Source organism: Hippocampus bargibanti, linkage group LG20 (assembly GCF_051943395.1).
Source record: "Hippocampus bargibanti isolate YZ-2025 linkage group LG20, ASM5194339v1, whole genome shotgun sequence".
Classification (NCBI taxonomy): Eukaryota; Metazoa; Chordata; class Actinopteri; order Syngnathiformes; family Syngnathidae; genus Hippocampus; species Hippocampus bargibanti.
The window spans coordinates 12,405,683-12,430,049 of record NC_142753.1 but is presented as its reverse complement, the minus strand read 5'-3'; the positions used below and the strand labels follow the sequence as shown (position 1 = coordinate 12,430,049).

At 45.3% G+C, this 24,367-nt stretch overlaps 3 protein-coding genes across 7 annotated transcripts in view; all 3 read right to left on the bottom strand.

Annotated features, from left to right (window-relative positions):
- The window catches only part of hoxa3a (homeobox A3a), a 37,946-nt gene that overhangs the window by 2,742 nt on the left and 10,837 nt on the right, over positions 1–24,367 (bottom strand). For 3 of the 5 annotated variants that reach the window (XM_089023031.1, XM_089023033.1, XM_089023032.1), the window contains 4 exons: positions 19,543–19,662; positions 15,091–15,189; positions 6,311–6,353; positions 1,633–2,152 (listed from right to left, as the gene is read on the bottom strand). In XM_089023031.1, coding sequence (XP_088879157.1) covers positions 1,633–2,035 — 403 coding nt within the window. In that variant the 5' untranslated portion in view covers positions 2,036–2,152; positions 6,311–6,353; positions 15,091–15,189; positions 19,543–19,662. Of the gene's footprint in view, positions 1–1,632; positions 2,153–4,179; positions 4,381–6,310; positions 6,354–7,812; positions 7,988–15,090; positions 15,190–19,542; positions 19,663–24,367 lie in introns of those variants that run through there. The other 2 variants (XM_089023035.1, XM_089023036.1) reach the window with 2 other exon arrangements.
- hoxa4a (homeobox A4a) lies at positions 11,845–15,077 on the bottom strand. Its single transcript, XM_089023043.1, has 2 exons — positions 13,469–15,077; positions 11,845–13,044 (listed from the first exon to the last, which is right to left on the bottom strand). The coding sequence occupies exons 1-2, from the start codon at positions 13,884–13,886 to the stop codon at positions 12,728–12,730; spliced, it is 735 nt and encodes a 244-aa protein (XP_088879169.1). The 5' UTR covers positions 13,887–15,077; the 3' UTR covers positions 11,845–12,727.
- Positions 20,025–23,084, bottom strand: hoxa5a (homeobox A5a). The gene is made up of 2 exons (XM_089023041.1): positions 21,529–23,084; positions 20,025–21,026 (listed from the first exon to the last, which is right to left on the bottom strand). The coding sequence occupies exons 1-2, from the start codon at positions 22,061–22,063 to the stop codon at positions 20,785–20,787; spliced, it is 777 nt and encodes a 258-aa protein (XP_088879167.1). The 5' UTR covers positions 22,064–23,084; the 3' UTR covers positions 20,025–20,784.

The following is a 24,367-nucleotide window of genomic DNA, read 5'->3' as shown; positions in this document are numbered from 1 at the left end:
CTCCTAGCTGGAGTGGAGGAATACAAACAATGACACGTGTCCAACTCACTTTCATGCTAGGCTACGTTGTGGTTTCTTTTCTCAGGCGGCCGTGATGACTATAAAAAAAATCCAATCAATGCATAATCACTTCATCAGATCTACTTTTGGACTCTCGCCTGCATTGATTGTTGCCGTCTTTGACCATTTTACCGGCACCGGCAATTTAATGGACAACCGACACCATTTTTTGTTTCCTGACATCAGAAAAACGTTTTAGAGCATCTAAAATAGCCACAACAGGCAGGCTGATATTTTGAGTCAAATACAAAACACCAATCGAAATGACTTCAAGTGTCCCAAAACTGACATAAATGAGCTCGAAACTGGGGAGATTCAGAAAGTCCCGCCCCCTTGTTGGTGACGTCACGCCAGGATACTCCTTCACAAACCGCCTTGCTCCAGAATCAAAACAGTGGCTTCAGAGAGTTCAGATTCCAATCAAGTTCAATCAAACAAACGGACACTTGGCTGTCAGAAGGCGTCAAAAATCTGAATCTGAATTAATAGCAAATAATAATCCATTTCATTTTTAAGCGCCTTTCAAAATTCTCGAGGTCACTTTACAGTCACTGCATCACTTTTTCTGTAGGTGAGCAGCGGCAGCCACGTGCGCCAGCGTTCACTCAACCTGTCATAACTCAAATAGACAGAAAGTAAGCTAGCCGGCTAGTAGATAATTAAAAGATAGCTAGCGAGCTACATAGCTATTAGATAGCATATAGATAACAAATAGAAGATAGCCGGTTAGATAGTGAGATTAGCTAGCTAATAGCTAGCTAGCTCTCTAATAGATAGCAAATAGATAGTTAGCTAGGGAGCCAGCCAGATAGCAAGCTACCATGAAAATACAACTCAAGGAAAGTATAGGTCAACGTCGAGCACGTCCATGGCGTCGCCCCGCCTCCCGCCATATCGGCACACAAGCGCAAAGCCTTGGGCGCATTTCTCACGGTGCGCGCAAGTCGACAGATTAGCCCGCTCCTTCTTGCAGACTCGAACGAGTCTAGCGAAGCATTTGCGGTTTTGGTGGCAGGCGGCCAACGCCACCTCGTAAATTTTGACGAGCCGTCGAGCTCAACGTGGAGCGCCAGGAACTGGAAGGGAAGGATGACATAACCTCCGCGGAGGAACTACTAGCTCGTAAATTAACGGCAAGTAGTGGAAAATGGCTGGGCGGGTCAGAGTCATAGATGACACCAAACGTTTGCAGTAGCGCCGAGTGCTGGAGTTTAGCGTCACGTAGCTCGAGAAGACTTTAGCCGCTGAGACAACCGGCCCATCCGCGCATGTCAACTGCATGCATGGGGAGTTTGTTGACCGAGTGCACGGGGACGCCATGCGTGATCAGTCCGCGTGTGCGTGTTTACAGTAGGCGGAGGTCAACCCCGGGTCAAACGCCGGGACGGCGTTTGACCCTTTCCAAAGCCAATTTGGGCGTCGTAGACAGAACTACTCCGAGGCGGCGATGATTTATGCTACACGTAAGAAGCGGGAACACTTGCCGAGGCCTTTGCGGCGGGACTATTATAGGATGAGGGCTTCCCGCACCCCAACCGCCCCCCTAGCACGAAGGTTTGAGCGCGTTTGTACCTGAAGCGGCGCTATTTGCCGTTTTCTGCTTGGTGTTCTGACGGGACTCCTTCATCCAAGGGAAGATCTGCTTGCCGCGGGCGCCCGAAGGCGGCGAAGCGCCTTGGGCGGTCTCTCGCCCGCCGGCGGCGCCGGCGTTATCGGAGGGGGAGCGAGAGGGAGGAGGGCCGGGCGCCCTCGACGCCGCCGCCGCCGTGCCGTCGCAGCTCTCCGCCGGCATCTCCGGAGGAGCCGCCGAGCCGTCCGGAGACCGCAGGCAGCAGGCGGGTGGAGTGTAGTCACTTTCCGCATGAGAGGCGCGCGGATATTGGACGTGATCGGCGTCGTAAGCGAAGCCATTTGCGCTTTGGTACGGGTAGCCGCCGTAAATTGCCGAGCTGTCGTAGTAGCTCGCCTTTTGCATCTCGCCGTTTCCCCAGATTTAGTTGGCCGAGTGACAGGGTCTTGACACCCTCGTAGAAGAACATTGGCGCCCCGCGGTCACGTGACGCCTCTCCGCCAATGGCCTCCTCGGGGGAACCTGAGGTTACAACAAGACACCGTGAGGAGACGAAATGGTGGCGATCCATCTTACTTTTCAATGCGGGCCTGACAACGCGCGCCGTAGGTCCGTCGCATTTACCGTTTACCTTCTGCCTCCGCACCGGACAACCGAGCATTGCCATCTGTGCTAAACAACGTGCATGCGCAAAAATAAAAAATAAACCAGATCGCAGTGCCAATAAATGAACCAGAAAGTGCTTAGCGTGGCTTTTCTGAAGGCTGAAATCAAATCGATGTGCTCATGTTGTTGTCGTCTGCACGGGATGTTTCGCATTTGCCCCGCGAGGCGTCAAAAAAAAAAAAAAAAAAAAAAAAAAACAGCGCGTTCCCGTCTTTGTCTTGGTTCCAAACCTGAAAAACCGGGCGGGACATCTGCCGCTTGCTCGGGATGAAAATGTCAACTTTTGCTAAGCTAAGCCAAGCCACAATAATGGCGCCCGACGCTGTCGACGAGCAGGCCGGCACGGGTGCGGAATCGGCACGGAAGTACCGACAACTACTATTCGTTTCACGTCAACAACAATTTGGAGCACAAAAAGGTGTGCAATAGGCAAACATAAATAACTCCAATGAGTACATCAAAAAGGACTAATTATTCAAAAATACATTTAAATAACCCTATGCGTTAAAACGGGTTACTCTAAATAGGCCACCACCTGAGGATCAGACGAATTAAATGTACACACAATCATCATCGTCATCATCATCATACCGTTAATTTCCAAGAGCCTTCCAAAGCATCCAAGGACACTTTACAATTAAAAGAACAATACACACCACAACAATAAAACTGTCAATAACATTATCAATAATAAAAGAGCTGAATAAACTGAATCGTGAATGCATAATACTACAATTACTGCTACTACTACTAATAATAAAGAAGAAAAAGAAGAAAAAAAGAATAAGAATAAGATTAAGAAGAAGAACAACAACAACAACCACAACAATAATAATAATAATAATGATAATAATAATGATAATAATAACATGTCAGGTATTTGAACACCGACAATACACTGTCTGTAAGTAAGGAATCTGCTTAACATTTGATAATAATAATAATAATTATTATTATTATTATTATTATTATTATTATTATTATTATAATACTATCCAGGCAGTTCACATAATGGAAGTATAATTTTTGATATGATTATGATTGTTAGTCCATATAAAATATAACCTTCATTTTCCCACTCATCATCACCAATTTCTCCACTGTGAGACTAATAAAGGCATACCCATTTTTGTAATGTAGTTTTTCTGCCTGTGCAAAAAATGTCTGAAAACTGCATTAGAATACGTTTATAAAAAAATATACTTTTTTTTACTTTATTTTTTTACTCTGCAAAAATGTCTGAAAACTGCATTAAAATACGTTTATAAAAAAATATACTATTTTTTTACTTTATTTTTTTACTCTGCAAAAATGTCTGAAAACAGCATTAAAATACAATTATTTAAAAAAAAGACTATTTTAATGTTTGTGTTGTATTTTTTTGCGTATTCAGAAACGACTAAACTGCATTCGAATACAATTATAAAAAACTATAGTGATTTTGAATGTATTTTTTGCAATTTCAAAACTATTTGAAAGTGCATTAGAATACAATTATAAAGTCTTTTTGTTGTTGTTGTTGTTGTTGTTGCGTGTGCCAAAATGTGCGCAAGTGCCTTGCCGGAGCGTTGCATGACAAGCCATGAAACGCGTTCAAAACGAGCTTCACCGCACGAATAATTCAAGCCCCAAAAAATCATCATCTAGACTGCAGAAGAAGCCAAAAACGGCGTATTAATCCCCCTTAAAAAGAGCAAGTGGACGCAGAGAGAGAGAGAGAGAGAGAGAAAATGTGTGAGTGCGTGAACTCTTCCTGAACCGAGCCCCAAGTCATGCGGTGATAAATCACCACTCGGCGACACCCAAAGTCGGCCATTTCCAAGCGAGGCGAGCGAGGCAAGCGAGTCAGGCAGGCAGGCAGCCCTCTTTCCCGGCCTGCTTACCTTAACCTCTGACGTCCAATGCAGAGCAGCGAGCAAGATGTTCTCATTCAGCGAGCAAATCGATCAAAGTAGTCATCCGGAGGAAAAAAAAAGGGGACGAGGGAAGGCTTCCTTCCATGCAGCCAGCGCCATGCGCGCAAGGCGGCGGCGACCACAACAAGAAGACTCGTAGAACGAAAGAGAGAGAGAAGCCCTCTTTGCTTTTTTTTTCACCCCCCCCCCCTCCCCTCCTCCCTCCCCCCTCTCTTCTCGCGTCTTCCCCACTCGACGTGGATGTGTACACGGAGATGACGAAAGCAGGCAGGTCGGCCAGATCATCCTTATCTTGGCCAATTGATCTTCACGCCATTGGAAGCAATGTTTCTCCGGAGTAATAATAGACGGATGGATGTCAAAAAGGGGGGACGATTGACCACCAGACTGGACCCGGACCTCTTGCGTGATCGTGGGGGACGCGCTAGACAAGTGGCCCGAACCGCAGCGGCGTCACATGGTAGACAAGGAACAAATTATGCAAATGAGGTGGCGCCTCGCTTGCACGGAAAGGCACTTCGGCCCTTTTTCCTCCTCCCCCATCCAAATGTGAAAAGGGGGGACGGGGGGGTGAGAGAAAGAAGAAAGAGAGGGACAATTGGAATATCATCGCAAATATGCGACAAGTCCATTTTTAGATGGTATTATTAATCACCTATTTACAATGCACGAGTTGTGCTATAGGAAATGAACTCATCCGCTAATTGATACCAATAACATCATTGATTGCTCAGAGCCTTTCAAAACTCGCAGGATTTGAAAATATCACGGAAAGTTGCTTTTTCTTCTATTTTGGGTGGCGATAAAGCGCCGGCCATGGCCTCCGGCAATGTTTTCTTTTCCTTCCGCGAGGGGGGTAGCGTTCCCCTTTTGTCCACGTTAGCGCTTTGTTCCAGCTTCAGCTGTTGTTAAAGTGCAAACATCGCATCGTATTTTGGACACCTGCCCTCATTTCAACTTTATATAACTCCAGATCTCTATCATTTAGGAATTAACTCTTTTTTTTCTGATGAAAGAACATTGAATGTTTATGCAGTCCTAAAAGTCAAGATTCCGTGGGTCCTGTTTTTTTTAAGTGACAATGACAAAAACATCTTTTTGTGCACATTGTCTGGGAGTGAATGAGTTAATTAAATGTATTTCTAGATTATCATTATTTAGCTGGCTACCTAGCTAGCTCTTTATTTGCGATCTATTTGCTATCGCTGGCTCGTTAGCTATCCAGCTGGCTATCTGCGAGCTACTAGCTTACTAGCTATCCATTAGCAATTTGTTAGCTAGCTAGCTTTCTATCTATTTGAGTTATTTCGGGTTGAGTGAACGCTCGCCAAAAGAAAAAAAATCGTGTGACTGTAAAGTGACCCTGAGAGTTTTGAAAGGCGCTTGCTTAGAAATGAAATGGATGATGATTTTTTTTTTTAATAATTAATCGGCAACCTTTGAAACCTTATTTGAAATGACGCAGTTAACTTGGAAGTGTGTTCTGATAAAATGAGTCCACGCAGCGCGCATGCGGGGAGTCCCTCAGCGTGGTCATCTTGTCTTTTTTAAGGAAAAGAAAACGTCTCGTCAGCTTTTATATGGTGGAGGGGGGGGGGGGACGCAAAAAGTCGAAAATACGCCACGCGTGGGATGGTGAGTGGGCCCGAAATTTTCACCCGTGAGGATTTTTTTCGCTAGCTCGGCTTAATTATTGACCTCTTTGTGAGGCGCTCAAACTGCTGATTCTTCTTGTCGCTCGCATAAAGGAGGTTAAAAGTCAAAAGTGGTGGTGGTGGGGGCGAGAAAAGGATCCGAGGAAGAAGCCCGAAAGGCGGTAAACAGATGTACAAACGATATCAATATGGATCGCACGCGCGCGTGGACTAAAAATGGCTTTTTGAAAGAAGCGAGGCAACGTTCCAAGAGCTTTTCCTCGTCACGTGACCAACTCTTTCCACTGACATATTACAAAGAAGGAATTATTGCATCCAAAAGAAAAGAAACAAAATGTCACACACTGCTTCTGTCAGGCCTTTGGTGGACATGATTTTAAAACATGGAATAAGGAGCCACCACGTGATAAATCAATAAAAAAAAAAAACGAACATAGACTTACCCAGGGAGTTGTGCGTGTGAGGGGGAGTTATGATCCGGGGCTTCTGCAATGAAAAAAAGACATGTTTCTGCATTATGGGATGAAATCACATTTTTAAAACAAAACATGAATATTCGAATGCGATTAATAGGTCAGGCTTCCAGTCAATATTAATAATAATAATAATAATTTATTTGAAGTGCCTTTCAAAGCTCTCAAGGACACTTTACAGTCACAGACAAGCATAGGTGCTATAATCAATCAAATACAATCGCAAATAGAATGCAAGAAATAAAATAGAATTATAAATAGAAACAAGAGAAAGAGCTACAAAGAAAATGCCATCTTAAATAGGTGGCTTACATATATAGTTTAGATATATAGAGATTGTTCTATTTGTACAGATTGTTATACTTTATGTACAGATCTTTTGATGGTGAGTCTGCTGATATTTTCTTTTGTGCGTGGAATTTATTGTTTGCCTTTAATGTTGCTGCTGTATATTTCAAATATCTCCATGATGGGACTATTAAAGGCTTTCCGATTATGATTTCTGATTGAGATATAAATCTAGATGGACTGTATTAATTATAAAAGCTGCAATGAGAATTAAAAAGATCCCAATATGCTTTTACAAATGTATTCACACAAAGCCAAAATGGCTTCAAGATAAAAAACAACCAAACAAAACAACCATCAGTCCATTTCTTTCAAAATAAAGTAGAAGCTGCAAAACAAAAGGCCGCCGCCGTCTCTTTGTTTACTAATGAAAGCAACAAAATAGCTTTATGCAAATAGGCTATTTGTTGTTTACGTCCCCCTCCCTCTCACAAACGGATCGAATAGTCATTAACCGCCGAGCCCCCCGCCAGACGCCCCCCAGTCCAGCCCGGCCCAAGTCCCAGCGCCCATAAATCACAGGCGAGCGCCGGTGACCTCAACGCGGCCGAGCCGTCGTGATGCTCGGCACTCCGTCTTCCATTATAGCCTCGTTTTAAACCCCCCCCCCCCCCCCCCCCCTCCACTCCCAACGTGGAAATACGCAAGCCCACGGCGTTCATCTACTTTTCGGGGGGATCTTTACATTGTGGGAAATCACCTGGATGGATCAAGCGGTTTTTTCGGGGGGATAATAATTGCTACAATTGCTGTCAATAAATCAATACATATATAAAGACATCAGGTGGTCACATTGTATTTTTTAAAGACAAAAAAAGACCTTGATTTCAAGTATTACTTGTTGCCCACGTGATTTATATTTGCAAATAAGCCTGAATATGATATTAAAAAATAACGATTGCATCGGTAATAAATAAATGCATAGATAAATACATACGTATATCAATAGGCGAGGTGGTTACATTGTCTTATATCGTAAATGTAAAGCCCTCAAAAAGATTCTGGATTGATGGATTGCATTAGCCTCAACGACAACTTTGTTGCCAGCGTCAAATAAGGCTGAATACGAGATTAAGAAATATGGATAATTAGCCCCAACTAAGTGCCTTTTTTGTTTGACCGACCTGCGCCTCCCGCCGCAATAAGTCACCGCAGCAACGAACAATGGAAGGAAATGCCTCCAAATCAAATCCATCCTCCCTCGGCTCGGGTTGCTCTCCCCGCGTGGAAAAACATATCCGTCCGTGACAGCCGCGTAATACATCCACAAACGCCCCAAAAAGTGCTTTTGTCCGATTTGATTGCGACTTTTTTCCCTTTTTTTTAAAGGCGTATGCCCCCCCCCCCTCCCCCGCCCCCACTTCCCTCCCCTCCTCACGCGATGATGAACACAAGCTAGCCAGTCAAGGTTCCCCCTCGTGGAAAAGTGGGGCTGTAAATGAGCATCTCGCGGCCCCGTGGCGGGGGCTCCGCTTTGCTCGTCACGTGACGCCGGGTCCGCCGAAATTTCTTTGATTTCAACCTGGGAATCATTAACTCATTCTCTGCTAGAAGATATGCCAAAATGTGTCGACGCCAGCGCCAGGGTTTTTGTCATTCGCACTCCAATCCCAACACCCGCACAATATTGACTTTTAGGATTACGGCATTAGAAACCTTAGATTCTCTTCTTTCACCTGCAAAAAAAGAGTTAATCGCGAAGTTATATGGGTATGTGGAGTTGTGAGTTTGAAATGGGGGCGGTTGTCCAAAATGCAATACAATACAATACATGTTGATTTAGATAGCGCTAGCTGAAGCTGTAAGAAAGCGCTAACATGACAAAAGGCGAATGCTGCCCGCTCGTGGAAGGGGAAATTATATTGCCAGACGTCTGGCCGGCGCTTTATCAGCACCCCTCACAAAAAAAAACTAAAACCCGAACAAATTCGGGAGTGGGTCTCTTCGACATGCTTTTCAATTCCCGAATAAATTCGGGAACGGCAGTGCACGAGTAAACGGGTGCTCTTTTGGAGTCGCCCTCGATGCTCGTCACTTGACTGGCAAACGTACATTTTGCAAGGGGAATTTGTTGGGCTTCCCGTAGCCGCCGAGTGTGCGCCACGCATGGGAACTATTTGGCCCCGCGGAACGTTTCCAACGTGACCGGAAGAGCTTCCCTCTTTCTTTCTCCTCGGCACCGTTTGGCGCTTGTTTTCAGTCAACACCGAGAAGCGGGCGTGGAAAAATCCCACCACAACAATTAATCACTCGTGGACAACGTCGTCGTCGTCGTCGTCGTCCCCCACCCCCCTCTCGCATACTCCCACCCCCTACCCGGAGTCCAGCCTTTTGTGTTCCCAAAAACTTGAGCGCTAAACTTTTAAAAGGCTGCAACGGGAGCAGCGGATTGCACATTGCGCCAAAAGTTACTTGGAGCAAGTGGACACTTGATTTTTTTTTTACGCGCGGCAAATGTGTTATGATTTCCTTCCTAATTTAGTGTTTCGCCTCTTTTTTGACTCCTCTCTGTGTTTACAGATGGGATTCTTTCACGAGGATTAATCGGCGTGGACAGGAGATTTTTTTAGCCTCACCAATCGATCGTCACTCCGCGTGAACTTTTCCCTGACCCGGACCGAAGACATTCAAGTGCAGACTTTTTGGAGGACGAAAAGCAAACGTGGCCCGCTCTTTAGCATTTTTGACACGGTTTAGCCGTTAGCTTCGAGAGAGCGACCGTTCGTCTAATTGCGGATGTTTCCGTTTAAGCGAAGATTATATTGACGGTGTCAGTCAGGATGACTTGAAAGACACTTTGGACGATGGCCACAAAAACAAAAAGAGTATCTTGAAACACTGTTGACGTGTGGGTTTTAACATCCAGCTAAAGTGCAGAAAATGCCATCTCGGAGAGGCTTTCCCTGTTGTCGATTGTGACGATGAATTGTTTGACAGAACAAGGGGCCTTTCTATTTCGAAATAAAGTTCATTTTTAACACTGGCTTTCCTGTTTTTATTTCAACGAGTATTATTTTGGTTGAAAGATGAAAAACATGTAGCAAGTGAGCACATGTTTGCAACAATAAAAGTCGAAGAAGCTCACTGAAGCACTCTGTAAATGATTAACAAGGGGCTAGCTAGATGGTCCATTGTGGGCTATCTTTTACGAGTGGATCTTTCCTTTTAAGTTCAGCTTGAAAATGTTCCATTTTACACATATTGTGTCTATAAATGCATCAAAATTCTAAACTTTGAATAATGTGTGCTTTGAAATGCAAATGACCTTGTTATAATTACATGACATCGTGCGCCTTAACATTGCATCATACTGTTGTCTGAAATGAAATTATTGACATGCATTTAAGCGATACAGTTGCATTCCAATTTTATTGTTAAACGCCGAATAGTTTTAAATTGCCAACTCCAACACCAGATGAAGGTGGAAGGGGCGGGGGTGGGGGTAAAAAAGTCTTCAAACTACTCACATGCAAGCCATGACGGTCAATGTAGAGCAGCTAGAGGAGATGTGACTCGCGCCCCAAGAAGAACTCACTCGAAATGAAAAGAAGCCAGATTCTCACAAGTATTTCTAACCCTGGCTTCATTCATTATTCAACAGGCCAAGCGAATGGCGACATTAAAATTTTAACACATTGGAAGTGACCTCTAGTAGCAAATGACTTGAAGATTGGAATTGGGACTTTTTCACGGAGTCTGCGAAAAATCCCTGTCACTCACACTAATTTTTTTTCGGGGGGGGGGGGGGGGGGGGGGGGGCAACTTCTTGCATATGATGTGTGAGATCTGCATAGCAGAACACTTTTTAGGACAATATAAATCCTAAAAAAAGCGCATTATCAGAAATCACGTCATTCACTGCCATTCGCAAATTAGGGTTATTCGGGAATTGAAAATAGGACGTAGAGCGCCATTCACAAATTAATTTGCCTTTTGTGATTCTTCCTCGGGTGCCGATAAAGCGCTGGCCAGGCCTCTGGCGATGTTTTTTTTCCATGTTAGCGATTTGTTCAAGCTTCAGCTGTTGCTAAAGCGCTATATAAATCAATATGTATCACCTTTTATTTTGGACAGCCAGCCTCATTTCAAGCTCATATAACTCCATACAATTTAGGAATTAACACTTTTTTTAAAAGAAAGATGAGAGTCTACGATTTCTAACGCTGCATTGAATTTTTATATAGTCCCGAAACTCCATATTCTGTAGGTCTTGCAATTCAAGTGACAATGACAACAACCCTGGCACTGGAGTGCACAGGTTTTTGTACAAGGTCTGGCAGTGAATGAGTTAAAAAAAAATCTTCATTCCCACTCCAAAAACATTGGTTGTCTGACACAAAAGCAACACGTTTCTGCTCCTTTGTCCTGAAGTGAGTGCACGGGGTGTCTCTTTTGGAGGAATTCGTGGCCGTAAAACCGATTTTTTTTCTTTCTTTCTTTCTTTCTTTCACCGGAGGTCAATGTGCAACGCAAAGAAAAAGGTTCTCGGGGGTCTCGGCGCTGATGTATGGCCTGAACATTGTATGTGTCGAGAGGTCAGGGGTCACCAGAAGGACCGCGGAGCGGTGATTGGTTAGAGTCAGTGGTGTCCTTTGGTTGAACTCGTCATTGTTTAGATGTAGCAGGTAGTGAGCAAGACTCACACTTTGGTGCACCGAAGCTGACTGAGGTCGACTTTGTTCAAATGCCGAAAGAAGGAAAACAATCCGATGCGCTCGACAATCGAGTCTTACGTCTAAAGGTGGCAAGGGGGGCTGTCAAAAGTCAAGCTTGAGACAAGCCTTCCTTTTTTTTTGGTTGCAAAACACACCGTGATTCCCGAGGTTTTAAATTACAGACGAGCATGTTGAGGAAAAGTCGCCGTAGGAGGTGCATGTCTCGAGACATTTTTACAGGCAGGAACCCACCAACCATTTTGGCTCCTTCAAATACCCTCAACACCTTGATACTAAAAGATATTTGAACATTTTTTTTAGAATGTAATACTGATCGGAATAAAATGAATATAAAACACACCGAAAAAAAAACATTGTTAAAATTACATGACAACTAAAATTAGAATGAAAAGAAAACAGCGCTTAGGTCGACGCTTAGGCATTTTCTTGGTGACGCTTTGGCCACCAAAGACCTTATTTCGAGTACAACAGAAGGAGCCTCCCCAGATCTTACAAGTGAACATTTATTTTCATCTTCAGTCTACACAGCACAGAAGGTCACGAGTGAGACGACACAAACACGCGTGGCTATTCACAGTTTACACAACATGAGATACGAGAGCACGAATTCAAAAGAGATCGAAAAGCTCAGCACGTCAAACGAGAAAAACAAACCAAAAAACATGATCGACCTGCACAAATGCCTTCATTCATAATTCGCGTCTCTATGTACAAATGTCACCTCGACTATACATTCACAACTCCAACACACACCGTGACTACAAATGGAAACGCGTCCAAAACTGTTTTTTAAATCACAACTTTCAAGTATATTAGCATTCTATAGCATAAGAATAACAATAAAAAGAAAGCATTCAAACATAAAAAAAGATTCAAGCTTTTACCTCAGCGTTTGGCCATTTTCCGAATGAAATACTATTTGTTTTTTCAACCCATTTACGCCGACCGTCTTCATATGAACACAAATAGCACTAATGTTGTTTTTATTATTATCAATGTTCGAACCTATTTAATACTCTGTTTTGATTTTTTAAAGGAATTGGTCTGCGTTCATATGAACACGCTCGGTGTCAATGGGGTTTAATCCACGTGACCTCGCGTTATCCTTCATTCGTAAAAAAAACGATAAAAAAAGAAAGAAAATGGGCGAAGCCTTCAGTCGCCGTTGTGGCCTTTGAAAATGGCTCTCAAGCTCAAGTGAAGACTCGAAAGTTGATCTCCGAGTGGACAGAAAGGGGGACAAATAACAGCAAAATATTCACTCGGTCCTTCCATCTTTTTTCCACTTGTGTCCTTTGCCATCTCAGTCTGGTTCGGGTTGTTGTTTTTTTATCGAGTGGGGGGAGGGGGAGGGGTCTTTGCACTATAGACCCACGGTGCACGGCGTGGGGATAAGTTGCTGGCCTGTTTTCATCTGTTGTTGGGCCGACGACGACGAGGCCGAATTGGAGCGAATCTTGGTATTGGGGAGCTTGTGCTCCTTCTTCCACTTCATGCGGCGGTTCTGAAACCAGATCTTGACCTGGCGTTCGGACAGGCACATGGCGTGCGCGATCTCGACCCGCCTGCGCCGCGTCAGGTAGCGGTTGAAGTGGAATTCCTTCTCCAGTTCCAGAGCCTGCTGGCGGGTATAGGCGGTGCGGGACCTCTTGGGCACTCCTCCGGTGTAACTGGCATTGACTGCGTGGCGTGGAGGTCGAAGGGGTGGGGGAGGGGTGGGGGAGGGAGGGGGTCGCAAATAGGCAGGTGTTAACACATCATTCCCAAAGATTAGCCCGAGAAACGAAGAACGCGCCTTCCAGTTGTTTTTTTTTTAACCTAAGCATCCGGGGAACAGCTTAGGAAAGATAAACTAAACAGCGGGGTGGGATATTAGGCGTTGGCTCCATTCCAGCGGAGGAGGCAGTTTGGGTTTAAAAAAAGCAACAAAGGCGCACGAGCCCCCCGACAGACCGACACGAGCAATACAATTTACGAGGCTCCTTAATTAGCGACCCCGCCGCTCCGCAGTCGTAAATTTCAGCCGCGAAGTGGCTCGACTGCTTGGCGGTGTTGCCTTTCCGCCGGTTCCTCCGCCCCCTTCGGCCCCCTTTCGACAACTCACCGGTGCTAACGTGGACTTTTTTCATCCAGGGGTAGACCACCGGCTCTTTCGCCTTGGCCGCGCCGGGATAGACGTCGCCGGTGGCGAGGCCGCAGTCCTTCATGGCCCCCGTTCGGCCGTCCGGGGCCGAAGCGACGTTCCGCGGAAGCGGCGGCGGCGGCGCGACGGCCGCCGCCGAGTGGTGGGCGTCGCCGAAATCGTCCGGTCCGCCGGCGGGGACGTCGCCGTAATCGTAGCCCGGTTCCGCGTAGTCGGATCCGGGGTAGGACGGCTCTTCGTGATGGGGGAAGCCCGTGTCTTTGGCTCGTTCGTAATAGTCCCCCGGATTGGGGATGTATCCGCCCCGCTGGTATTCGTCGCACGGAGGAAAGGACGGCTCGATGTAGTTGGAGTTTATCAAGTAGGAACTCATGGTCATTAATTTGTGAAGTGCAACAATACTAATTTTTATCGCGCTGTCGTTTTTCTGATCTCCACAAAACCCTCCTACTCGCTGTCAAATGTACAAAGTTGTGTGGTCACGTGAGCCAGCCGACCAATCGCAGCTCGTCCTGCGGGCATCGCGTAAACAGGAACCAATGGAAAGCGTGGCACCGGCACCAGCAGAACCTCTTACGTAGATGGTTTTTTTTTCCTTGTTAAATTTCATTATGAAAAAAGCAAAGCCAATCGAGCATCTAGTTTACCGATCGGCGTCAAAGTTATGTGCGCGACTGAGAGGTTATTTTGGAAACTATTCTCGTTATTTGGTGATTATTAATATGTTAGTTGTGCGGAATAGTTAAAATATCGCTTGATTAAAACCCGGAGTATTAAAATACACCTTGAAACACTGTCACCGGCAAAGCGTTCACGGTCAACGACTTGCAAGAACGAGTTAGGGTTGAACCACGCCGGGCAATAGCGGCTCAAAAAATAGACACAAAACACGCCGCACCATCACACGCACGCTCTCGTTTTTTGCTTCTGCAAATACTGTCAAGCAAGGCCGACGTCAATCTGATGATTGTGACGTCTTTTCGATACCTTTCAGATCATGAAACGAACACTTTTCAGGCTGGAAAGCAACGATTTGCCCCTTAAATTGTTACACTCGGCGTGTATTTTCAAGAAACGATCGCAGACGTGCAAGAGCCAAAACAAAGCGCCGCGGATGTTGCGCTGGCTGTCAAACACCGAAGGACAGCATTGACAAATCGACGTGAAGGACACAAAGTGTGCACAAATATTACAGTCTGTGTCTTTAAGGTAGGGGGTGAATTTACAAATGCTGTCCCTCAATGAAAAGCTCTTATTTATGAAAAAAAATCTACAACATATGATGATATCAACAGTTTAAGGATCATTTAAAAAAATCCGGCATCAAACTATACAAACACGACCTAGCATCATTCTAACTACTATATTAAAAATGATATCAACAGTAATGAATAATGGTAATTGTAATCCACGGTATGTTTCTTATATAATTCTGGACTATGGCTTTCAATTCTGCATATATTGTTCATGATATCTTGATTGTATATGATGCATTTTGCAAGTATTGTTTAATTGCCCCGTCTAGTCAAGTGTACAGCACAATTCCCCGCCCTGATTTTTTGGAAAGTGAAAAGCTTTCTGACCTTGTTGTTGAAGACCACCAGCCATCGTGGAGGTGAGAGGATCGCCTCCGAGGTGCTCCAACTCCTCACCGGGACGTCCAGTCGCCTTCAACAAGGCCTCTGCGCGCACAAACAAGGATCCCAAACTTGAGGCGACTAAAAAAAAAGCATTTCCTTTCTCCCCAATCGTCCCCCGTTTGCCTTCAGAGTCGCCCCATCATCTCTGTCTTCACTTCCCGCCACCCCCAAAGTGAGATAACTTGTGCCTGACCCCGAACTGACACAGTTTCCATTTTGTTTCTGATTAATCTTGCCCATTGACAGTCTTTGTTAAACAACAAGTCCGCCCCCCCCCCTTTTTTTCTTCCAAAGGGGCGACATTTTCATATGAGTTAGACGCGCTGACCTGCTCTTCACCCCGGACTTGGACTTCTGGCCAACTGTGGAGTTATTTATTTGATGAGATTTTTTTTCTAGGGGACATCGTTTCTAAATTGGACAACCCGATCAACAAGAATATCTGCACTAGAATCTGGATACAAAATAGATTGATCTTAGAAGCGAAATATTGCATATGATGATGATCATCATCAAGAACATGTCCAAAATTATTGCAAATAAGACCTCCGGTGAAATTTACGATCGGATTCTACGAGTAAAAAAATCTGGATGGGAACAGCTTAACTATTATCTATTAACTGTAAATGATCACGTGAGTGAAATGATTCATCGATGGGGTCGTTCGACTTGTTGCTTATCGCCATCACGACGAATCGCTTTTAATAAAAGAATATTTTTCGGATACCAGAGCAAGTTTATCAGGAGGCCGATTCGTTTCATTTGGGAAAACAACATCTCAAGGAAAAAAATATATGCAAAAAATAGTGTCTTCGTTTTGGCCCAACGTGCAGTTGATAAGCTTGAAGTTATACAGCGAAGCGTCGACCGCGACGTCGCACCTCGGAGAACATCAAGCCGCCAAGCGAAGGTCTGCCGAGGCGAAAATACATCAGCGGTGACACTTGACTGTCAATTTTCCATTTGAGATGACGACTGAAGCGCCGTGACGATCGTGACAAATTGCGGGTGGCTCGCACGCGCAAGGTCTCGTCTTCGCGCAGAAGCAAAAGCAATAGCCTTTAACGCATGCATTCAATGCGGTGACGGTCGACGACAACGATCGGAGGGGGAGGAAAAAAAACGTCCATCGCAAGTCGATAGAAAATATTTGCAAATGTGGAGGGAAAATATAAAATATAGAATGTTGTTTGTCAGGGAACCCAAAAAACACGCGTGATGAGATGTGCACAAATGCAAAATAGGACATTTGGTATAGAGTACCTAAGTATCCCCAAGTACGATCCTGTTGTATATAACTGATGTGCAAAATTTGACTTGTAAGGATCTTAGCTTATTTTGGAAATGAAAAAAAAAGGTTTTTTTTCACATCCCCTTACGTTGTTGATGCATCTTTCCTAATATGAGTAATTTAAACCAATCAAGAATGTCTACTTTTCAGACCTTCCTTGATAAGCGATTTGAATCCAAACGGGAGCTCCTCGTATAGTTAATATGGCTTGCATTATACGTTAAATTTTTTATATTTAATTGTTTTTCAATTGAACATGTTTAAGATCTGTTTTACATCATCTTTAATTTATTTATAAATCAATTGGATACACTAGATTTTTGTAGTTTTATTGTCCAAAAATCTGTGATGTGTGAATTTACATTCTTTACTTCCGAAAAAGCAAAAAAAAAAAAACAAAACACCCAATCGTGAAGTCAAATTCAGTATTTTTGGACAGTCTTTTACCCCCCCCCCCCATCTTAAAAAAACATCTGTGCCATGGGTGCAACCCCTAAAAGCTTTCTATTCAACGCCGTCAGGATACGAGACCCTAAATGATTTTTAAGGGGGAGCGACTTTGGGGGTTGTGGACTCTGTGCAGGGCCTTGCCATTAGGCCCGTGACCGGGTCGAGAATATCAATCCTGAAAATGCAAATGAAGCCCCCTCCTCATCCGTCCCCAAACATATCCAATGCAATTTATTCAAAGGAAATTCACCAATCAAGCGCGATAATCAAAACGCCAGCTACTCAATCTTGTTGCTAGGGACGGGTCGGGTAAAGGGGTGCGGGTGGGGGTCCCCTCTCCCCACCTCGGGTCACCGCGCATCCAGGGTTCACCTGGAGTGCACGCCTAGCTGCAACATATGTAATTCAAAGCGATTCTGCCTTTTGTGTGGACGAGCCAACATCGCTATTATGAGGCTGATGACGGAGACTCTCGGCTCAACTTTTGACCCCAATTTTTCCTCTTCTCTCTCTCTCTCTCTGCTGCTATCCAGTCAGAGGAGGCCAATTGAGGCACCTCCTCCCCTTCACCCCCCCCCCCTCAAAAAAAGATTCGAACAATCTCAACATGAAGCCAGGTCGAGCATCAATTCCATCAATTTAATGAGGACGACGCGAGATGCTAGCAAGGGTGAGGAGATGCCATTCTCAAGACAACATATGCAAATAAAAGGAGCAAAAAAACGAGCTAAAGTAGCCGGAATGTCTTTCCACAGTATCCAAATGCTTTTTTATTCACGCCCATCACTCTTATCTAGGAAAAAAAGCCAAGGGAAGCGTGCTATGAAGTAGCTTCTACATTTGCAGTGTGACAGTGAACTTGGCCTAAAGCGAGCTCTGCTGGTGGCTCGGAGAGGATGCAGATTCATGTTGGAGCTGCACAGATTGACCTGCACCTGACCCCCCCCCCCCCCTGCCCTCCCCCCGCCCCACTCGGCCTGGCAGCGTGCCGCCTGATCATTTGACGTATTGGCTTAGATTTCCATTCAAATAAAATAAAAAAACGGAGCTGGCTTTCTTTCCCTTGGTGAGTGTATGCGCGACTTGTTTTATTAGCGTTAGCAGGACTAAAGCCGGGTGTGTAACCCCCCCCCCCTCACGAAATTGAGAAATGTGCAATATGCATTGGGAGAACGGGAAAATGATTGAATTGTTTTGAGTCGATGTGGATAAAGATTTGTTTTAATGCAAAGCATTCATCTGATCTGTCAAATGGCTCATTCGGATTGAACATTTCCAACACAAAGTTGCACGAAAAATATGTTTCGAGTGCAAACTGTTGTGGAATAAATAGTTACCTGTTCATGGGGGGGGGTATTTTTAAATCAGGCAAGCCACAATATCGGTTTTGGATCAGAGTAAATAAGTAAAAACGGACATCTTATCCATGCATCTCGACTTACAGATCTTCGAGAAACTCTGTAAGTCCAGATGGATTCAACTCGTTCATTTTGTCAGCATTTTTTAAATCAAGATCAATCAAACGTATTACAATATTGAAATGGATTGATCGAATGATTATCAGCGTCTTTGTGTTCTCATATTATTTGTTCTTTATTTCAATCTGGCACCGTGAGTGCACGGTTAGCATTCCAGCAGCTCTTGTATTTTGTTTTTCCTTTCGTCACTTTGCTGCCGTCAAACGTCAATGTCTCCACTGCAAGATTAATAAAGGCTAATCAAAAATCCCTTCACGCGTATTTTTATGACGTCGTTGCGATGGACAATATATAGGAAATGGGCCTGCTCGGCTAACTAGGGGCCACATCCTTCAAGCTTTTTCTAGGAGCAAATATTTTTGGAGGTTCGGGGTTCAATTTGAGAGAAATATTTCACCTCAGTCGTTTTTCGTAAGGCCTGAAAACCACGTTGTGGTGATTTTAAAGCAAATTAGAGCAAAAACAAGAAAAGCCAAAAAACGACATCGTCTGCCCTTATTCGTTCATTGTTAGTCCTTAAAATCGACCAACAATGGCGTCTATACGTTTCCTTTGTCGCCACGAAGGGAGAGTGACTTTTGTGGTGGTGGTGGGGGCGGGGGGGGGGGATGTTAGGGGGTCATTTGAACTTTTCAACCCCGAAACACAAAATGACACAAAACCGGAATTCCTTTTCAAACGTCTCGGCCGCTGTTGTTTGTTCCCGCCTGGTGTTTACTTGACACTGTTTACAGCCGAGCCCAAACACGGGCGTCAAAAGTAGGAAACATCCCCTAAAAGTCATCGGGAGGGGGGCATTCGGGCTCTGCGAACTTTCTGTCCTGTCAACCGTCCAATGTGATCAAATTGAGAGAGGAGAGGAGGAGGAGGAGGAGGGTGGACATCCTCCAAGAAGACAAGTTAGTGGCCGCCTGGAAATGGACGCGGAGATAATGACCCAACATGCAAAAAATGGATTATGAGTCGCACCCCAGATGGAGGCAAACGAGTTACACGAGGGGGAAGGAAGCAATTAAACGGCCATGAGCCGGACCCGAGCCTGCCCGCTCGCAACATCTGCCCGCACCAGAATTCAAACCGGCACCGCTGACAAATTAGCCTCGTTGGCTAATTAGGAAAGATCGAGCTAGGCGGAGCTCACAATAAGAAGGCGATTGTTCTCGGATGTCGACTCACCCGAAAAGGCGCTTCTCATCTTGGTCGTCTCCGGTTCCGGTTCTGGTTTTGGTCCGCTCGAGCTGGTCTTCCGAGCTGACACGGCGCTCCGGTTTTTGGGTCGAGACGTTCCTCAAAGGGCTGCAAAAGGCAGAGTCAGACCAAGCGTCGTCGTCAGGGCGATTATATGTTATGCGCAATATACTGTCAACTCCCCAAAACCATAAAACTTACTTTAATGGCCGTCACGTGACCGTTTATGGCCCGTGAGCCTATCTGGACTCGCTCCGGATGCTTTTTACGATCTAATTCGTAGACAAAACCACCCCGCAAGCCTTTTGTTCATTTAGCACCGACATGTCCGAGCCAGAAAGGGGGTCTCGTAAAGTTTACTGCCGTGTGTGTGTGTGTGTGTGTGTGTGTGGGGGGGGGGGGGTCGTGCTTACTGTGTACGCCCGATGAAGAAGCCCCAAAACAGTGGAAAAACCAAACCAAATCGTGCATACTTGTTGATTCCGATTTTATTCAAATAAATGGAAAGCTTTAGTCAATATATTACAATGGTCAACAACTAAAAATGGATCAAAGTGCAACAAAAAATAATGGCGTTCCAGTAGAAAGTTTATTATGATGGTGAACAGCAACAAAATGTCTTTACAGTACATTCTTGACTTCCAGTCATTAAACAAAAACATTGACCAAATAAAAAAATAGGGCTGACGTCACGGGGGATTTTTACACAACGAAGATTTCAAACCAAAAAGGACAGCATTTTTTTGCAAAACAAATGCAACCAAAAAAAGACAATTCGCATTGATATGTACACACTTGAATTTTTGTCCAGACTTTTATCGCAATATACACACTTACACAAATAAATACGAGACGCATAATACACCGGAAGTACACAAAAAATTGGGACTCGAGTGTACTTTGAAGTGCATTCGCTGGTTAATAGGTAGCATTTGTTCCAAATTGCACCCCAACAAGAAATAATTTAAACAAATGTTTTTTTCCCTTCTAAATCTACACTAAACTTAACATTTGAGATGGGGGGGGGGGGTGTTGACGATGAAATGAAAATTGAGAATCTGCTCCTGGTGGGTGAAATTTGTGTCTTTGCAACCCCCGAAGAGTCGATATGACATAACTTTGATTTTGGTCTCACTCCTAGGATTGGATTGGATTTGCCTTTATTAGTCTCACAGTGGAGAAATCATCATCTTAGTGGACAGTGGGGGGGGGGGGCTAATGGGCCTTTAATCAAGGCCTGTAGCCCCCCGCAGCCATGCTCATACTCTTCAATTTGTTGTCCTTCTTCCACTTCATCCGGCGATTTTGGAACCAAATTTTGATTTGTCTCTCCGAGAGGCACAAAGCGTGAGCGATCTCGATCCGACGCCTTCGGGTCAGGTAGCGGTTGAAGTGGAACTCCTTTTCCAGTTCCAGCGTCTGGTAGCGGGTGTAAGCGGTGCGGGCACGTTTGCCCTCCGGTCCGGATAGATCTAGGGTGGCCGGGAAGGGGGGGGGGGGGTGGCAGATAAAAGCGAAAGGAAGACTATTAGGTGTTTTCACGTGCTTTTGTATATTTGTGAACGCTTTTTTTTCTAATGTCAATATTTATTTTAGACGTGTCAATATTTCTTATGGAAAATACGTCTATGCTTGATCTCAATGTCATAAGGAAATGGCATCACAAGAAGACAATTTGCACGACTTCAATCCGTCCATATTTGGATTGCCTTTTTTTGCAAGCCAATTAATGCAGAACAAATCACAAAGTATTGATCCATCAGGGAAACATCCAGCAAGTAAAAACTCGAGTAAGTTTCCAAGTGTATGTAACTTTGGGGTCTTGGATTAAAGATGTTATGCGTTTTTTTTTTGGAGAATGGGGTGCTGAATATATTTAGCAGGATTTGCGTCTAAAGACTCACAATAAACTCTAGACCTTGGCCACGTCGGGGAACTCTCAAAAAAAAACGGAATAAAAAAATGCAGTTTTACCGTGACTGATGTGTAGTTTCCTCATCCAGGGGTATATTTGAGGCCGGGACGGTTCGCTGGCGTTCCGCGGGGCGCCGGGGGCGCTCCCGGAGGGCTTTTCCTCGTCCGCGGGGGGCATTTGCACTTCGGGCGCGCGGTCCCCAGGAGAGACCCCCGAGCGCGGACCGGGCGGGGAGTCCTTCGCGGCTCGGTGCCGGGTCAGGGACTCGCCCGCCCGCGCGGATCCGGCCGCCGAGGACGAGCGCGGCGCGGGCTCCGCCGAGGGGGAGTCGGCGACCGACCGCGCGTACCCGAGCGCTTCCGCCGAGGGGGTCGTCCGCTCGTCGGCCGCAAAGTGTCCGGCGGCGGGACGACCGAGCGTCAGGTCCATCCCGTTGTAGCCGTAGCCGTAGCCGTACCTGGCCGCCGAGTGCGCGGCGCCCGAGTCTCCGTATTGCTCGTCGGCCGCCGAACCGGGCTCGCCGTAATTGTGCAAGTGAAAGTCCGCGCCATTGGGATAGCGACCGCAGAATGAGTTCGCGAAATAGGAGCTCATTGGTTGACAATTGTGCCGATGGGCGCTTACGGTCGCCGCTTGGCCTCTTTGATGGTCGTGATTGCAAGGGCGGAAGGAGAAAAAGGCATCGAGCGTGCGGGCGGGCGCGCTCGATTTGCGGCTCTTATGCTTTAGCGCGTCCTACGGCAGCCTTGCGCAATTTATGATGAATTATGGAAATGACTGCATGGGGCCCGCGGACTTGATTCTCTCTTACGTAGACACCCAAATATGGCGCGCGGCGGAGGATCACGTGCTTTTGTTGACCACTCGTAAATCCTGCTCGGTGACCTCCGGAGGTAAACTGGAGGGGGAGGAGGGGAGGAGGGGGGAGGGGGGCGCTGGCTCGGGGCGAACTTTGCGTTGTCGTGCTGCGCCCTCGTCTGGCGCAACCGTTGCATTGAATCTGCCGGCGGGGTCATTCGGAGGTTAACGAGCATTGCGGCAAAAGAAGCAGACGGCAACAATACCAGCGGGAGGGGGGCGGGGGGGGGCATCTATACAAGGCCAGCGGTGGACATTTAATGGAAGAAAAAAGCCAATATGGATAGTTTGCACTCATCAATAGGATCGGAACATCTTTTCGGGGGGAGGGGGGGGGGGCTAAAGAATGGGGGGGGGGGGATTCAAATACACTAAATATGCAATTTGGGACATGTGGAATTGGATGTGTATTCCACGATCTCGTAAAAATCACATCCGTGGCCGGTTTAACCTACTGTGATTATTGTTTATTATGGAATATGTCATTTGATTGGAAAACATCCCCAGGAAAAAAACGCCTCCGATGCTCATTAGGAGTGTTTGACCCCAAACACGTACTGGAAAATTGAGCAACATTAGGTATTACATATATTCATGCAAAACACACACACACACACACACACACACACACACACACACACACACACACACACACACACACACACACACACACACACACACACACACACATATATATATATAAATACATATGGCACATATACATACACACATATATACATACACACATACACATACACACATACACAAATACATATGGCACATATACATACACACATATATACATACACACACACACACACACACACACACATACATACATACATACATACATACATATATATATATATATATATATATATATATATATATATATATATATATATATATATATATGTGTGTCGTTTATATTTCTGTATATATAAATGTATAACAGGCTATAACATGAAAAAAAAAACCCAAGAGAAACAATTTAAAAACAGTCCAGAGTAAAAGTGCCATAGCGGGAGATAAATAACTACTCAATTGATTGGGTAGAGTTTTTCGGTTGTCGTTCATCTTGCAGGGACTTGATGTGCCTATTTTGGTCAACTACGACGACACTGCTGAAATAAAAACGACGTCAAATGCTCTGTATTTATTTGTCAATCGTGAACCTTTCAAGCTACAACATGAAAAAACAAATCCTGCATGGCCACGTCTTCCAATATGTGTAAATCTCGCAATTACGCTTGCGAGAGAGGAAGACAACATGCAGCCAGAAAGGGCAGAAAGGGCAGCCAAATTCAAAAGGCCAGCCAGCACGCCATGCAGCAAGTGGCTCGCCGTGGAATTTTTATGGCACCCCCTTTGCTCCTTTGCTCCTTTGGAGCTTTTGGCTTCATGCTTCCTCTGCGCCTCATTTTTCTGACACGAGCACACGACCAAAAGTGCACGTCACACGAAGGACCCTACCGGTGTTCAATATAGTGTCAAGTAGACCCTCACCTCAAATATATTATGATCGCAGATGTTGATTCGTCAAAGCCTGTGTGCGTGTGCGTGTGCGTGTGCTTCCTCCACGCAACAGCTGATTTATGACGGGCCAATGGCAACAAAGTTCCCACGAACGCCTTTTCCTCAAGTCGAGACGAGGACACACCCAGGAGCTAAAAAGCTAAGGAGCAAAGGGCCTAACCCCCCCCCCCTCCACACCTAAAAAAAGGGGGCGGGAGTTCCGGTCATAAAGGGGGTGATGCAATCTAATAGGGGCTTTTGCACGCATAAACATACATTGCAAACATGTTTAACTATGACCGCAGAATGACGTCACTGCGCCCTGTTTAAGCCCCTTCCATCCTACTTTTTTATTTATTATGTGCATAGAATGATTCGTTTCCACCCCTTTCAAGTTTTCTGCAAAATTCCTCACTGCGGGACTATAAAAAATGTAGAAATGTACAGAATGTGTCTAGTTTTTGCAGTTATTTGTCAAAACGTTTATATTGGCATGAAATTCAAAGCTGCCTCGAAATGAAGACG